We start from the raw sequence: 14,030 nt of genomic DNA on the forward strand, positions 1-14,030 counted from the left end.
CGAGCCAGATGACACACCTCAGCTGCCCACAAGCCACACCTGCCACTGATTGGCCGGCCCACCGATCACTGCCAACCCTCCTTCAGGCTTCGAGCTGCCAACCCTGCCCAAGCCAAAAAAAAAAAAAAAAAAGGTACTGTGTTCTCCTCGTCCAAAGTTTCTCGTTTTCAACCCTCCCATCACAACCCTAAAGTCCCAACATATGCGCCCAGTGCTTTCTACTTACAAGCTGATGCATCCACCCCATCATCCTGCCCTTATGATCTTGCTGATACAGGTTATCTGCGGTGTTCAACTTCGGTAGACGCCGGACGCAGCTACACCTCACCGCCCGAACCCCGGCTTTTTTGCAGATCCCCTTCCCCGTTATCAATCTCTGCTCGGTGAAGCGTGCTTCCTTTCATCGTTCCGAGTCCCTCGTTGACGCAATATGCACACTATAATCCCCCATCCCCTGTCTTTCGACGGTGCGACCTCCCATCATGAGACTTGCACTTCCCAAGCAGCCGAGTTTCTGCCATATTACCCACGGGTTGCACAGCTTGGATGCCAGAGCCCACTACTCGCTGAGTCTGACCTTTGTCCAACTCTACGTTTCAGTGGCAACAGGACTCGCGCAGCCCAGGCCTTGAGGCCGCTTGCCCACCTTATCACAGTCCTCTCTCCGTCTTGTCCTGCCAACAAGTGTTCGCCTCGTCTCCCTGCTTTAGCCGCCGCTGAATCCGGTTTTTCTGTTGGCCCACGGGAGAAAGCCAGCTCGCTGATGCCGTGCATGATATGCATCGGGTCCTGCTGCTGCAGACAACAAATCACATCCACTCCCGTCTGCTGCATGGCTGACGCTGGAATACGGCTTTCCTTCCGAATCCTCTCGTTGCGTCCTTCTGCTGTGGGATGTGGAATGTGCTCCTCCTCGCATGAGAACTGCTAGTGCACCCAAACAAAAATGATTGGGTTGACGACCAACAGCCAAACTCGAGGCCAAGCCATATATTAGTACCACATCCCATGCAATCATAGGTGCTACAGAGATCCAAAGTGCCGAGCCGTCTTCTGGTTGGTGACGGTTTAAGGCTTCATAATGATGCGAGGCCGCCAACACGCCGGAGTGGAATTTTTTTTTTTGTTGTCCATCTTCCACATAAATGAAGCCAAGAACACTTTTAGCCTTGGTTGTAACAACCTCGAATCCAACAAAGTAAGATCTGAACTTCTTAGAGCAGTAGAATAACGGGAAAAAAAAACTAGGCTGAAGCGCTCTAGCAACCTGACAACCTGACGAGTTTCTGTTCCTATTCAAATCATGGATGGTCTAATGTCTTCAACTTCTACGCTAACTTTGAGCTTTGTGCTCAATTTGATTTAAAAAAACCATATATAAAATATACCATATCTACAAGACCATCTCGCACAACAAATGTCGAAACCGAAGGTCAGACAGCTGTAAAGGTCGAGTTGATGGCCCCAACCTTGATATTGGAAAAGATAACATAGGCATCCGGATGCTCCTTCTCGACCGTGGCTGGGACCCCCGCACTGGGATCGCAGCGACCACGCACAACACCAGGCTTGTTCGGATCTGCATCAAGCGGCCAAGTGCTGTCGAGCCAGTTCATGTGAGCAGCACTGATGAGGGGTGTTGAACGTCAGCTAAGCCCAATCTGATCAAAGGGAGAGTAGGTGGTGATGGAAAGGGAGGGGGAGTGCGCATACTGGTCATCCCAGATGCTCAATACAAGCACCATCTTCTTGAGTGACTCGCCCATGGCTGCCATGCCGCCCAGCGTCTTGAAGTAGTTGTTGTCCCCAAACGCTGTCTTCTGCTGTTCACAGAAGCTATCGGAGATGTAGTTGACCGGGTCGACCCCCTCGATTACCACCTCTGAGTTGGGGATGACCTTGCTGTCTTGAACATAAAACCGGTGGATGCTCTTAAGCGTGCCTGCATCGGTGCCGTCGTCTGTGATGAACTGCGTCACGATCGTGAACGGCCGTGAAGTGTCGACAGTCTTGGCCGGCCCGTAGAAGTCGCGGTTGCCCAGTCGGAAGCTGTTAAAGTCGCAGCCATCTTGATCATGTTAGTCGAGCCTCCTTCTCATGATTCTCCTCCCGGGAGGTGAGAGCGGACGCTCTCCTCGAGGTTTATTGCTCACCTTTGTCACACAGACCGGCATATCTCTCGCTGCCGGCACCGCAGTCGGTTCCCTCACAACGAGTCTGCTCAAAGACTTTGCACGGATGTGGTGTGTAAGCTGTGGCATCGGAGTTCGCTTCCCAGATGTCCATCTCAGCGCAGCATGTGCCATACTTCCCCGTGCCAGATGTTCCGTCAGTCCCTCCCCAGCCTTCGACGTTCGCCTATGGAATGAGAGAGAAAATTGTGCTTAGTTCCTTCTTTGATCTCCATTCAATCTTGCTCTTGCCTCAGGTCACTCACCTCACCGTTGATAAACTTGATGTCCTGCGGGCACTGAGAGTCACAGTACCCCGTCCCGTACTTTGCCCCAGCTTTATTGCCCTGGAACCTGCCCATCCCACCGTCCTCGTCCATCTCGCTAAAGTAGACTGCGCCATTGATTCCACAAGGAAGCCTGGACACGTCCACGTCCAGCGTGAACTCCTTATTCAGGAGGTTGAACAGTCTATACTTGTCGTCGCTGGCTAAGAGATACACACGAGAGCCCACGTTGGTACCATACTGGTGCTTCGTGACGAAGTTCAAGCGTAGTGCGCCTGGAGAAGGTGTGGAAATACCATATGTCCCTTCGTAGTCGGCACCATCGATGGCACAGTTCGCAGCACATGTCTTGCCATCCGGACAGGCTGTAGCATTCCAGGAGTTACCGGAGTAGCAGTCAGTGTAGCCATTGACGATGTGAGTCCAACGCCAGTTGGCCTGGAGCAAATGATTAGCACACAGGGGTCAACGTGTAGCAATCTAGCAATTAGGTGCCATCATACATCAAGGACGACCGAAGTCTGCTCTTTGACGCAAGAGTCCGGTGCTGTACAAACCTCGATTGGCAGCGAAGGGTGTCGTTCGGGACTTTCGGTCCCTGCTTGCTGGCCCAGCGCTAAGCTGACCAACGAGAGAGTGGTCAAGTAACGGTACATGGCGACAGAGTAGTGGAATATAACAACAGGGGCAGAGAACAAAGGCAACTCGGTAGGCTTGGATATCATCCTCTTCTTCCCTTTTTTTTTTTTCCATCAGCACCGTGAAGTCCCGCCTCTTTATACATCTTCGAGGCCAGAGTTCCTCAGAGTAACTATCATCCTCGTCATCACGGAGCAATCCCCAAAGAATCCAAATTCGGTCTTCAATGTGCATCGTCCGGCTTTTCCTCTCCTTTTCTCTTTCAATCCACCCGCTCCTCCATCTTTCAGCATGACGGTCTTGATGCATTCCTAATCCAGCACAATCACATGCCGTCATCGCTTGCGGCTCAGGCAGTGATATCTCCGGAACCCAACTATATCGGGTCCCAGGAAGAAGATCTCCGCTCTCCAAGATCTCCTTGCGGCCTTAGTGGATCATGTCTCCGATCCGTCAGCAGCTAACAGCATTTGTTTACCAAACAACACCTCTAGTCGAAGTACTGCCGATCGTTATCCGCGCCAACGACGTTGCCCATTGGCGCATAAGGGCAATGGCATTGCGGCTATGTTGCCGTTGCCTGGACTGGAAGAATATGCGGCTGTTTAATCCTCCCGTCTTTGGCCTTTTAACCCCGTACCGTCTCGGTTTCAAATTGACATCCTACCAAGGTTTACTCTTCCCGTATTTGGAACCTCTGGTGCCAATAATCATAACGGTTAAGCGCAACCTTATGTTTGGTCCTCAACGACACTATTGTGGGGTGAGATTGGCCGGCTGATTTTCGGTACCTCACCCTCCCAGGGGTAGCTTTTTCTCCATTTCCCCTTGGTGTCTCAGTTTTAGGATGTATCTTCGACGTTCCCGAGTTATTGAAAAAAGGCACATAAGTTAACCTCAGAGCTCTATACTGCGTCAGAGAAAGAAATTTTTGTGGTCAAAGTTAGTAAGAGAACGGCTTTGTCTCTGGTGTCGTACAATGTTCCCCACCATAATGCTATGTAAAAACGGTTTCTTATCCCAATTGAAACCCATGAATCAGCCCTCAACTTGCGGCATTATGTTTGGTATACATTTTTAGATATCTATCTATGCTATGATTGAGACCTCAGATTTGGTTCAGATCGACAAGTACTAAACCGGCTGGCTGCACTGTTCCTCAGGAGGGCCTTTGGGGGGTAGGGGTGCCATGGGCAACCGTAAGCACAACCCTAACCCTGATTTCTATCCAACATAGTGGGTTCTCTGGAAAAAGGCAACTCTCGGCTATCTATGATGGTTTTTCTTGTCGATCTGGTTCAGAAACTTGAGGTGTTCCTCATCGAGGCATTCGTGTTATCTATTTTGTTCTCAATTTTCCAAATTCATCTCTCATTTTGCTCTGCAGGAACGTGTTATCAACCGTGGGCTTTGGTGGAGCAGTTTTTCCCTGCGTTGCGTCACATTCCGAAAGTCGCATTCACACTTTGATGGTTGCTCTCCTTCATTTCGCCCATCGACAATAGGTCCCAACAAACCTCAACGTCGCCTATCAATCCGCCCAACACCATATAGCTCAGCACAGGACGCCATGGCTGTGCCTCTCAAAACAACTCCGCAAATCCGGGCCCTGGCACCTGAGCCGCCTGCTACCGTCTGCGTGCAGAACCTGCATCTGACGCTGACGCACGCGGGACATGATGCTTGGGGTCGCGCAGGCAAGTCTCAGCCGTGCACTATCTCGGTTGAAGTGGGTTTTGCGGAGCGTTTCTCTACGGCCGCCGCGTCAGATCGGCTGGGAGAGGACACGGTGCACTACGGGACGCTGAGCAAAGTTGTGTTAGGGAGCGTGGCGCGATTTGAGGAAGGGAGTAGGCAGCATGCCTTAGGGCAGGGAGAACGCGGGCTGATGCACGTGTTGGAACATGTTTGGCGAGACTTGACGGGACTCAAGTTGGACGGAACTGAGGTGAAGGTTGCTGGGGAAACGCCATTGATCGATATTGCTAAGGTCCAATTTTTGTCACTAACTGTAGGGCTACCTAAAGCATCGCTCTTGGGCGACGGAGTGGCGCTTAGAGCCAGCGCAGTCGTGGATCCCTCGTTACGGAGAGTCTCTGCGAGGGCGTTGGCTCTCGAAATCACCCGGCTCAAGGTGCCAACCCTTATCGGTGTGAACGCGAATGAGAGGTTGGCCAAGCAGTTTGTTGTGGTAACAGTTACTATTGAGAAATTTGACCAGTCGGAGGATATTTACCCTGGGGTAGAGGCTGCTGTGGTCAAGGTCAGTTTTGGCTCTTACCTCGACGGAGAACGACTATGGGGGTGCTGACAGAATCTAGGCTCTAGAAGAGTCGTCCTTTGAGACACTTGAGGCTCTGGGAGCCTACTTAGCTGAAAAAGTTCTCTCATCCCCAACTAGTGAAGAGGATTGGCTGGTCCATATCAAGATGGAAAAACCTACGGCAGTGTCCATGGCGGATTGTCCCATTGTAGAGGTTCGCGCTACGCGAGAATCTTTGCAAAAAGTGGAGGCGGCTGGCGTCCAGTGAATCGAATATCGCAAGCATCAGATGTCTATTTGCCAATTGAGAGCATGAGGAGACTCTGCACCGTGATAGAGCACGGGAAGGTAGATCAGTTTCACCACTCTTCCCGCTCGCAAAGCGGAACGTCACCATTGGTAACATCCCTAACGAACTCTGGATCGGGGTCGTACAACATGACATGGAAATGCTCAACAGTCTTGACCGACTTGAGCCACATCCAGTTTTTGAACCAGACAACCTACCGTCCGTTAGCACACTCACAAGCATACCTATGGCCAGGCCTAGCTTCATCTAACCGGGATACTCTCCCAGAGAACGAAGACGGAAGAAAGGCGATACCTACGCGATCTTTTCCAACCCTTTCCACAAACACTTTGTTCACCCAGGCGTCGACCTGTGCCCTCGCCTGATCCGTCAAGTCTTCGGTCTTCGGGTCCTCCTCCAGTGGAAACTTTGTCCACACCACCAGATGCACAATTTTGGGATCCACCCCATAAGGCCAGTCGTTTCTCAGCACTTTGAAATCAGACTCATCCTCAAACGGCCCCTTGCCACGGGCCACAACCGGCTCCCTCCATCCGAGCCGTTTCTCCAGCACGTACCGCATTACGCTTCCATACTCCTTGCGCAACCTCCAAGTAAAGGCCAGGTACCGACGCAGCTCGGACGGCACGCGCTGGAAGCGGTCCAGCTGGTTGCGGCGTACACGCTCCCGGACGTCCTCCCATGTGTCCAGCCGGTAGGAGCTGTCTGGGGTGCTGAGGATGCCCCGATCTTTGGGGGATACGTCACGGAGGAAGTCAGGGCAGGTTTCAGTCCGTAGATGCGGCGGTACGTTGACTTGCCAGTAGGGAAGCTTCTCTTCCTTTTCCGATGATGGGGGAGGGGTTGAGGTTTGGTGGTTTTGCGGCTTTTGTTCCGGGGAATTTGTTGTTGCTGTCATTATGGCCACTTGTTTTCGTAATTCGATAAATGAATGTTGGTTTGATGTCGGACGTCGTTAGGTGGGCTGTGGAGGTTATGCGGTGGTATTGCTTGGGCTGTTGACTGTTGATGCGAAACAGGGAAATCAATGCTTGACAATCCCGCCTGACTCTTCAGCCTGCTGATAGGGTGCCACTTTTCAGTGAAAAGTCGGATTTTGAAAAAGTTAAGCTGGTTTAAAAAAGGATTGTTACGGTTGCTCTGCGACACCGCATCTTCGCTGGGCTCTGGGTCTACCCGGCCCCTGCCCCAGGCCGGACAACTCAGCCTGGCGGAGCAAGACCCGGAGATCGCAAAAACGGTGGTTTGTACGGAGCCATACGTAAAACGGAGAAAAAAAACTCGGTGGCGTTCCCCATGTGGCGGTGCGCCAGGATCATTCATGACCATCAAAGGCAGGGGGTGGCTTGACAGCGTTGGCTCCCTACTTGAATGGCATTTAACCTTTTTACTCTCAGTCTCACAGCTTCATATAAAACTTATTTTTCTTTTTTCTTTTTTTTTTGATATTAAGCAAGACAAAAAATAATATCAAACAAAATTTTAGCAGTATATATGGATAACATATCATACCTAGGCAACAATCAACGATCGGATAGCACTTGGAGGCTTTGATATCCCTCCGGAATATCCAACCAGCTCAGGACTTTCTTCTAACATTAGATCCCACTTTTCACATGCGCACTATGTCTCCCCATTCAGTCTTGAGGTCGCATTGAAATGTTTTTCACCGCTTGAAAAGTGAAATGTCAGATGTAAATTGCCCATAGGATGCTGCCGTGGTCAACGGGTTCAAGATAGTCTTGCTCCCCTGAGCGTGAAACTCACATTCTCGTAAGTTGCCATCGCTAGAGAAGTGTATTTACATATTGCATAGTGATCGAATGTAAGATCATTCTGAGGGGGCGGAAAGGAAGGGTACGTACTCTAAGCCAAAGTGTTAAAAGTTTGTACAACAAGAACGTATTGATCCCACTTATTGGAGTCTGATACCAGGACCAGCATAATTTGTCGTAAGCTTGGAACTCTGGAAGGCATGCACAGTAATTTCAGGAGCCAAAGAGTGTCAATACTGAGAATGTAAAGTAAGCTGACATAGCTAAAGTGATGCAGAGCCATGTCCTTACGGATTCAGACAGCTTAATAACAGAAGGCCACTCCTAGTATATCTTATAGATACGCAGTTTCGGAGCCCTCTCTCTTTCCAAGAACCCTAGGGCACCCATAAGCTCTCCGGGGAAACAGGTGCTATGTCAAAGCAGTCAGATACTAGATGAGAAACCAGCCCCTAAGGTCCGAAAGCCGGAGAGGCTACGGATGAGGTCTCCTAGGGATCTAAAACAACATTTCACTAACGCTGAGTACCCGACTCGAAGCCGTCTAGAATGTGCATACAGGGCTGTTCTTATAAATTAGTTCATTTTCAAGCAATACCGTTTCGAAAACGGAATCGCTGCTTATCTAAGTAATATCCGTAAAGTTGAACCTGTGCAATGAGTGCTGCTGGGCTGAAGCCTCGTTTAGCCAATGCTGCACAGAATTGGCCGTGATGAGGATCCCCCGTCGAGTGTTCCTCCAGGGCTCCAGCGATGGGGTGTAGCGGATAAAGCTCAAGAGTTGACTCCATAGCTCAAAATCGGATGATGCTTGGTTTACAGGAGGACACTGTGTTCCCAAGGAGACCTGGATATACGTAAAGAAGATGAGCTGGCACGAATGAAAGGAAAACAGAATGCTATATCATGGATCGTGAGTAGCTAATAGCGATCGTGGTATTAGCCCAAAGGACAACACTATAACACCCTGTTTTTGCGTGGAATGGACTGTATTGATATTGCTTGTTGCCAACCGATTTCCACAGCGCATCTTGATTTGCCAAATGCCATGTCCCACCTCGGGCGGTGGGCCAACTTGACCAAGACATCTTGGCATCGGAGCCCCTGAGTGGAAGCCTCTGGAAACCGCTGCCATACAGTGGCACTCTATCTGTACATACAGCACTGGCGGTCTTGTGGTCGAACAAACTCAGCAACTTGGCTCCCACAAATAGTAAAGCACGAATTGTGGAACAACGAGCTCTGTTCGTCAAGAGTGCTCTTGTTCTTACATCATCAGTCTTGTGTCGTCCATGATACACCAAGCCGGGCGTTCGGGAGTCTCCGGCTTTGTCATTGTGTGTGTGCATGCTTCATTCCGCAATGGAGGGGAAGATACTGCTTAGAAGATACAGAGGCTACACAAGGTTGTTTCATGTCGTATTGAGTGAGCTTTGATAACGGTACCCGATGTCTCGGTTTTTCGAACATATCTCTTGGGCGACAATAAAGCAGTTAAGCATCTTCTTACCCTTCAACAGCGTTGCCCACGTGTGGCAGAGGATTGGACCAGACGGATGGGCATATAACAAGTAAGCCATAGACGGGCTGGGATGGCGGCTGTCGCGAATCATCTCCGACCCAACGCAACCCCCATATCAAGACAGGCAGTGCAAGCAGACCAATTTTGGAAGACAATGGGGATCTCGTTGCTCATCAGTGCCCATCGCTCAGCTCATCGAATTTGCTTGTGAAATGAAGTGGAGCCCGGCAGGGACAAAGCCGGAAAGAACCTGTCTATCCGCTGTCATAAACTATTTCTTAACCGTACATAGACTATAATGCTCTATGAGTAAGTAGCATCTGCTAGGGATGTACCATGCTGCTGTAACTGTCAAAAGGTTGGCCATCACCAACTGAGGATGCGATATTTTTCGAGAAAATACAACCTTGAACGGTTCTCGTCTTCCTCGCTATTCGTATCTGTGGCAGTGAGAAGCTCGCTCCGAGATGGGCCGAGCGGTTTTCAGGGCTGCCAGTCATCTCCCGATTTCCCTCGTCAAAAACAGAATCTCGACAGGGGAAATCATCTGGGAAGCGACACTAGGTAGGTTGCCTATCTTATCCGAACACTGCTCCGGACAGTTACAGTTTCCAGATTGTAGCACACGGTACTTGTCCCGGAGTCATCTGTCAGATGAAATGCAATAAGATAAAAACCATCATGTGCCAAAGTCTAGCAAAGGTCCGAAGGGACATCGAAGCTGATAAGAGGTAGTTAAAAAAAAAATTCGTACAAGTTCACACTCTCGGGTGGCCGATGGAGGCGGAAAAGGCTGCCATTACGGTTTATTGACGCCGAAGCCGCCATTGGCGCGTTTGGTTCCCAAGAGCAGATCCCCAGAAGGAGCCATGATCAAATTTCCCGGTTGATGGCCTGTGGATCTTGGGTTATGACGGCAGCTCATCTGGCTGTTTTTAGCTCCCGTTGGGCTGGATGCATTAGCTTCGCGACAGGGGCTGGAACAAGTTCTGGAGCAGTCTTGGCCGTCAGGCGAGCAGAAGAGCGAGAATGGAAGGCTGAGAGATACGGAGTATGTTCTTAAAGGGCGGTAGTTTGAGGGGGGTGGCTCTAGGCACCTATGCCGCCTTAAAGCCCGCGGCGCTTGGGACAAGGCACAGTCATCCATCCATCCCGGAGAGGCTTCCAACTCCGTGCCAGTGGCAGGTTTTGGAGCTGAAGGCAAATCAACTCATGTAGGAATGTGTGCTGCTTGTTTGTGAAACGGCGGAAGGGCATTTGAAATCTCCAAGTCGGAGGTCGGGTGCAGCCAGGGCATCAACGGCAGTGGAGGGGTTGCAATGTTTTGGGGAACATTGGCTGAAATGTCCCAGTCCCCAAGCCCCTGGCCAGCTGCCCCTCACAAGCATCGATCGGAGACTGGGGAGCTGGGCACTGCACTGGGCAACCAGCAAACAAAAATCCACTGCCCCGCGGCAGCTAGCATCTGAAGCAGCACAGTGCACCAATCCATGACAAAACGAACAGGAATTGTGCAATGCCATTAGTCTAGTGTTCTAATGTCCTTGGGGCACATTGTGTTGCTCCTTTGGAATCTTTCGGTGTGCTGTACCCTCAAAGTGTCGGCCTTTTTCACTGCTCGTGTCAGAAGGCCAGATGACCCAGTTGACGCCGCCAGATGGCCCTGACCCCCCTGGTTGGGCAGGGATACATGGCCCACTAACATCGCCCTTGATGGATCTCCAGTAACCGGGTAGATTGGCACGATAAAAGCAATCACCATTCCGCCCTCAAGAACCTTTTGAGCTTCCCGACCGCCATTCCATTCCTCTTCTTCTTCCTTCCCTCTGTCTTGCGGACGCCGATCCTCACAGTGCTCGGCTGCTTCAGTGCTGTCTGCTATTCTGCGACGATTTTTCTCGACGCGCAGCTCATTAAAACGCCATCAAAAGCTTATCAACGGCGACCAGAACTTCAGCGAACTGTAAGTCCCGCCTAACCCCCTAAACGCCCAAGCCCGGGCCCCTGGGCGTTGCCAAGCTGTCAGGCCTGTTGGGCCCTGGACTGCCGGGGGACCAGCCCCTCCAAACTGCCATCGATCCCTCCTCCTCCTCCTCCAGCACAAGGGGATCACTTGCAGATGATACGCAAGCCCCGCAGTTGGACAGCTCTGCGCCGTGATTGCAGCAACCTCAATGCCCAGTGCTGCCCAGTTCCACCGCAGGAACTCTCGGCACGACTTCAGAGCGAGAGCCGGGAGGGAGGGATGGCGGTTGGCTGGAGGGGAAAAGTTGGATGGATGGCTACTGAGGAGGGGGAGGGGCACAGACGGACCAGGAGGAGGGGCTGCTCCAGAACCATCACCCTCCGTGTCCCCAGAGAACTCCAGGCAATCCAGGGAAGACGGGCATGGCTGCAGATTGCAGATGTCTAGGTCCATTGGCCACGGCACCCGCTGCTGTCCTCCCAGTTGCTTTCATTACGTCAATCGGCTAATTTATTAACGGCTCGCAACTACAGAAAGCCCTTAGCTTTTAAAAGCTCTTCATCCGCCACTCGGCCCTACAACCTCAACACCAGACATTCTCGACCTTGCGTGTCAGCTCTGCACCCCCTCCCCGAGACCGATCTGAGCCGATTGTGCCGTTGGTCATCGAAGAAACAGCCCACCAGACAAAAAAAAATATGGCGACCAGGACCCTCCCCACTCACCTCAAGCCGCACGACAGCAGCAGCGGCGATGATATCGAGTTTGCCAAGAGGCATCATGGCAAGACAAGATCGCACATGGTGAGTTCTGACAGTCTCAATTGCCCCTTTCTGTTGCACAGAAGCGTCTGCCAGGTCCTGGCAGCACAGCCAAGGCCCAGGCGGGCGAGTTCCTGGACATTGGGAGGACAAGTCCGATCTCGCCCGTATCAGAGCTGCCAGAAAGAGAGGATGGCAGGAAATCGGGAGAATCAACGGTCTCCAGGGGACCGGCCGTGCTACAGTCGACGTGGCGAAGGGACTCGCGGCCTGTATACCAGTCGTTGTCACAAAACCGGCGTGTCGAGCTGGAATAGCTGAGCGCAACGCCACTAGGACTCCGTGGGTATGGCTTTCGTGGCCATCTGGTGGTCCTGGCTGTTGTTCGCTAGACAACTAGCTCCCCCTCCCCTCCCCCTTCCCCCCAAAATTGCATAACTTGCAAAGGGGTAACTCTCGCCTTGAGCAACGGTTTTCGCAGACTGGCAGATTTCCCCCGGGGAAGAGCATCCATTTTCAGGCAGCATGAGCGGAGACGGCGAGGACTGTGAACCCTCTGAGGTGACAGGAGTTGGACTTCTGCTTGACACATCCTCGAAGCGACGGTGAGACTGACAACATATGGCATATCCTAGGCCTTCGAGAACACCTCGACCAACATTGCCGCGGCTCAGATGCGCAATGCCCTCACAAACCTGGCCGAGACAGTGAAGGACCCGGAGCAGAAGAAGGTAGGCTGCACTGACACCTCGTATCTCGAAGCATTAGACGCTGATAATGTCCACAGAGGTTCGAGAGTGAAATGGACAACTTCTTCCAGCTGTTCCGTCGGTACCTGAACGACAAGGCTAAGGGCAACGAAGTGTAAGCAACATTTAAGGATTTGTTTGTCCCCTCAGTGCCCATGCTGTGCTAGGGCTAACAGTGTTGGCAGTAACTGGGACCGCATTGCTCCTCCCGCTAAGGACCAGGTGATTGAATACGATGACCTTCCGGCAGTTGAGTCGCCTGAGTTCCTCAGCAAACTTGCTGTGCTCAAGCTCAACGGTGGTCTGGGTACCTCGATGGGTTGCGTCGGCCCCAAATCGGTTATCGAGGTCCGCGACGGCATGACCTTCCTTGACATGACTGTGCGCCAGGTCGAGCACCTCAACCGCACATATGGCGCCAACGTGCCCATCGTCCTGATGAACTCGTTCAACACGGACGAGGACACTGCTGCCATCATCAAGAAGTATGAGGGCCATGGTGTCGACATTCTGACCTTCAACCAGTCGCGTTATCCGCGCATCTACAAGGACTCGCTCCTACCGGTGCCTAAGTCGTTCGACTCGCCGCTGGAGGGTTGGTATCCTCCGGGCCACGGCGACGTCTTCGAGTCGCTATACAACTCGGGCATCTTGGACAAGCTGCTGGACCGCGGCATTGAGATCATCTTCCTGTCCAACGCGGACAACCTGGGCGCCGTCGTTGACCTGCGCATCCTGCAGCACATGGTGGAGAGCAAGGCTGAGTACATCATGGAGCTGACCAACAAGACTAAGGCCGATGTCAAGGGTGGTACCATCATCGACTACGAGGGCAGCGTTAGGCTGCTCGAGATTGCGCAGGTGCCCAAGGAGCACGTCAACGAGTTCAAGTCGATCAAGAAGTTCAAGTACTTCAACACCAACAACATCTGGATGAACCTCCGCGCCATCAAGCGCGTCGTTGAGAACGACGAGCTCGAGATGGAGATCATCCCCAATGCGAAGACCATCCCCGGCGACAAGGCCGGCGAGTCCGACATCAACATCCTGCAACTCGAGACGGCCGTCGGTGCCGCCATCAAGCACTTCCGCGGTGCCCACGGCGTTAACGTGCCGCGCCGGCGCTTCCTGCCGGTCAAGACGTGCTCCGACTTGATGCTCGTCAAGTCGGATCTGTACACGGTCAAGCATGGCCAGCTGCACATGAACGCGCAGCGCTTCGGCGACGCCCCGCTCATCAAGCTCGGCTCGCACTTCAAGAAGGTGTCTGACTTCCAGAAGCGGATCCCGTCCATCCCCAAGATCATCGAGCTCGACCACCTCACCATCACGGGTGCCGTCAACCTCGGTCGTGGTGTCACCCTCAAGGGTACCGTCATCATTGTAGCCACCGAGGGTCAGACCATCGATATCCCGCCGGGCTCGATCCTGGAGAACGTAGTTGTCCAGGGTAGCTTGCGGTTGCTTGAGCATTAAAGGGAGGAAGGAAAAAAAAAAAGGGGGAAAGGAAAGCAAAAAGTGTTGTGAAGGGGAGAGAGTGTGTGGATTGTTGTCAAACTGGCTTTGTTTTTTTTTTTTTCAAGCTGT

At 52.1% G+C, this 14,030-nt stretch overlaps 4 protein-coding genes across 4 annotated transcripts; 2 read left to right on the forward strand and 2 right to left on the reverse strand.

Moving 5' to 3' along the window:
- Positions 1–1,433: 1,433 nt before the first annotated feature.
- CTHT_0053720 (exoglucanase-like protein) lies at positions 1,434–3,114 on the reverse strand (the record flags this gene model as incomplete). Its single annotated transcript, XM_006695645.1, has 5 exons — positions 1,434–1,626; positions 1,714–2,068; positions 2,154–2,358; positions 2,438–2,896; positions 2,962–3,114. The coding sequence occupies 5 exons, from the start codon at positions 3,112–3,114 to the stop codon at positions 1,434–1,436; spliced, it is 1,365 nt and encodes a 454-aa protein (XP_006695708.1).
- A 1,553-nt stretch (positions 3,115–4,667) lies between these two features.
- Positions 4,668–5,408, forward strand: CTHT_0053730 (dihydroneopterin aldolase-like protein; the record flags this gene model as incomplete). The annotated part of the gene is made up of 1 exon (XM_006695646.1): positions 4,668–5,408. The coding sequence occupies one exon, from the start codon at positions 4,668–4,670 to the stop codon at positions 5,406–5,408; it is 741 nt and encodes a 246-aa protein (XP_006695709.1).
- A 311-nt stretch (positions 5,409–5,719) lies between these two features.
- Positions 5,720–6,568, reverse strand: CTHT_0053740 (uncharacterized protein; the record flags this gene model as incomplete). The annotated part of the gene is made up of 2 exons (XM_006695647.1): positions 5,720–5,863; positions 5,969–6,568. 2 exons carry the CDS (start codon positions 6,566–6,568, stop codon positions 5,720–5,722), a joined length of 744 nt encoding a protein of 247 aa, XP_006695710.1.
- A 5,063-nt stretch (positions 6,569–11,631) lies between these two features.
- Positions 11,632–13,919, forward strand: CTHT_0053750 (UTP-glucose-1-phosphate uridylyltransferase-like protein; the record flags this gene model as incomplete). Its single annotated transcript, XM_006695648.1, has 5 exons — positions 11,632–11,736; positions 11,801–12,040; positions 12,330–12,425; positions 12,482–12,558; positions 12,629–13,919. 5 exons carry the CDS (start codon positions 11,632–11,634, stop codon positions 13,917–13,919), a joined length of 1,809 nt encoding a protein of 602 aa, XP_006695711.1.
- Between the last annotated feature and the right edge of the window lie 111 nt (positions 13,920–14,030).

Source organism: Thermochaetoides thermophila (assembly GCF_000221225.1).
Source record: "Thermochaetoides thermophila DSM 1495 unplaced genomic scaffold scf7180000011820, whole genome shotgun sequence".
In the NCBI taxonomy this organism is placed as follows: Eukaryota; Fungi; Ascomycota; class Sordariomycetes; order Sordariales; family Chaetomiaceae; genus Thermochaetoides; species Thermochaetoides thermophila.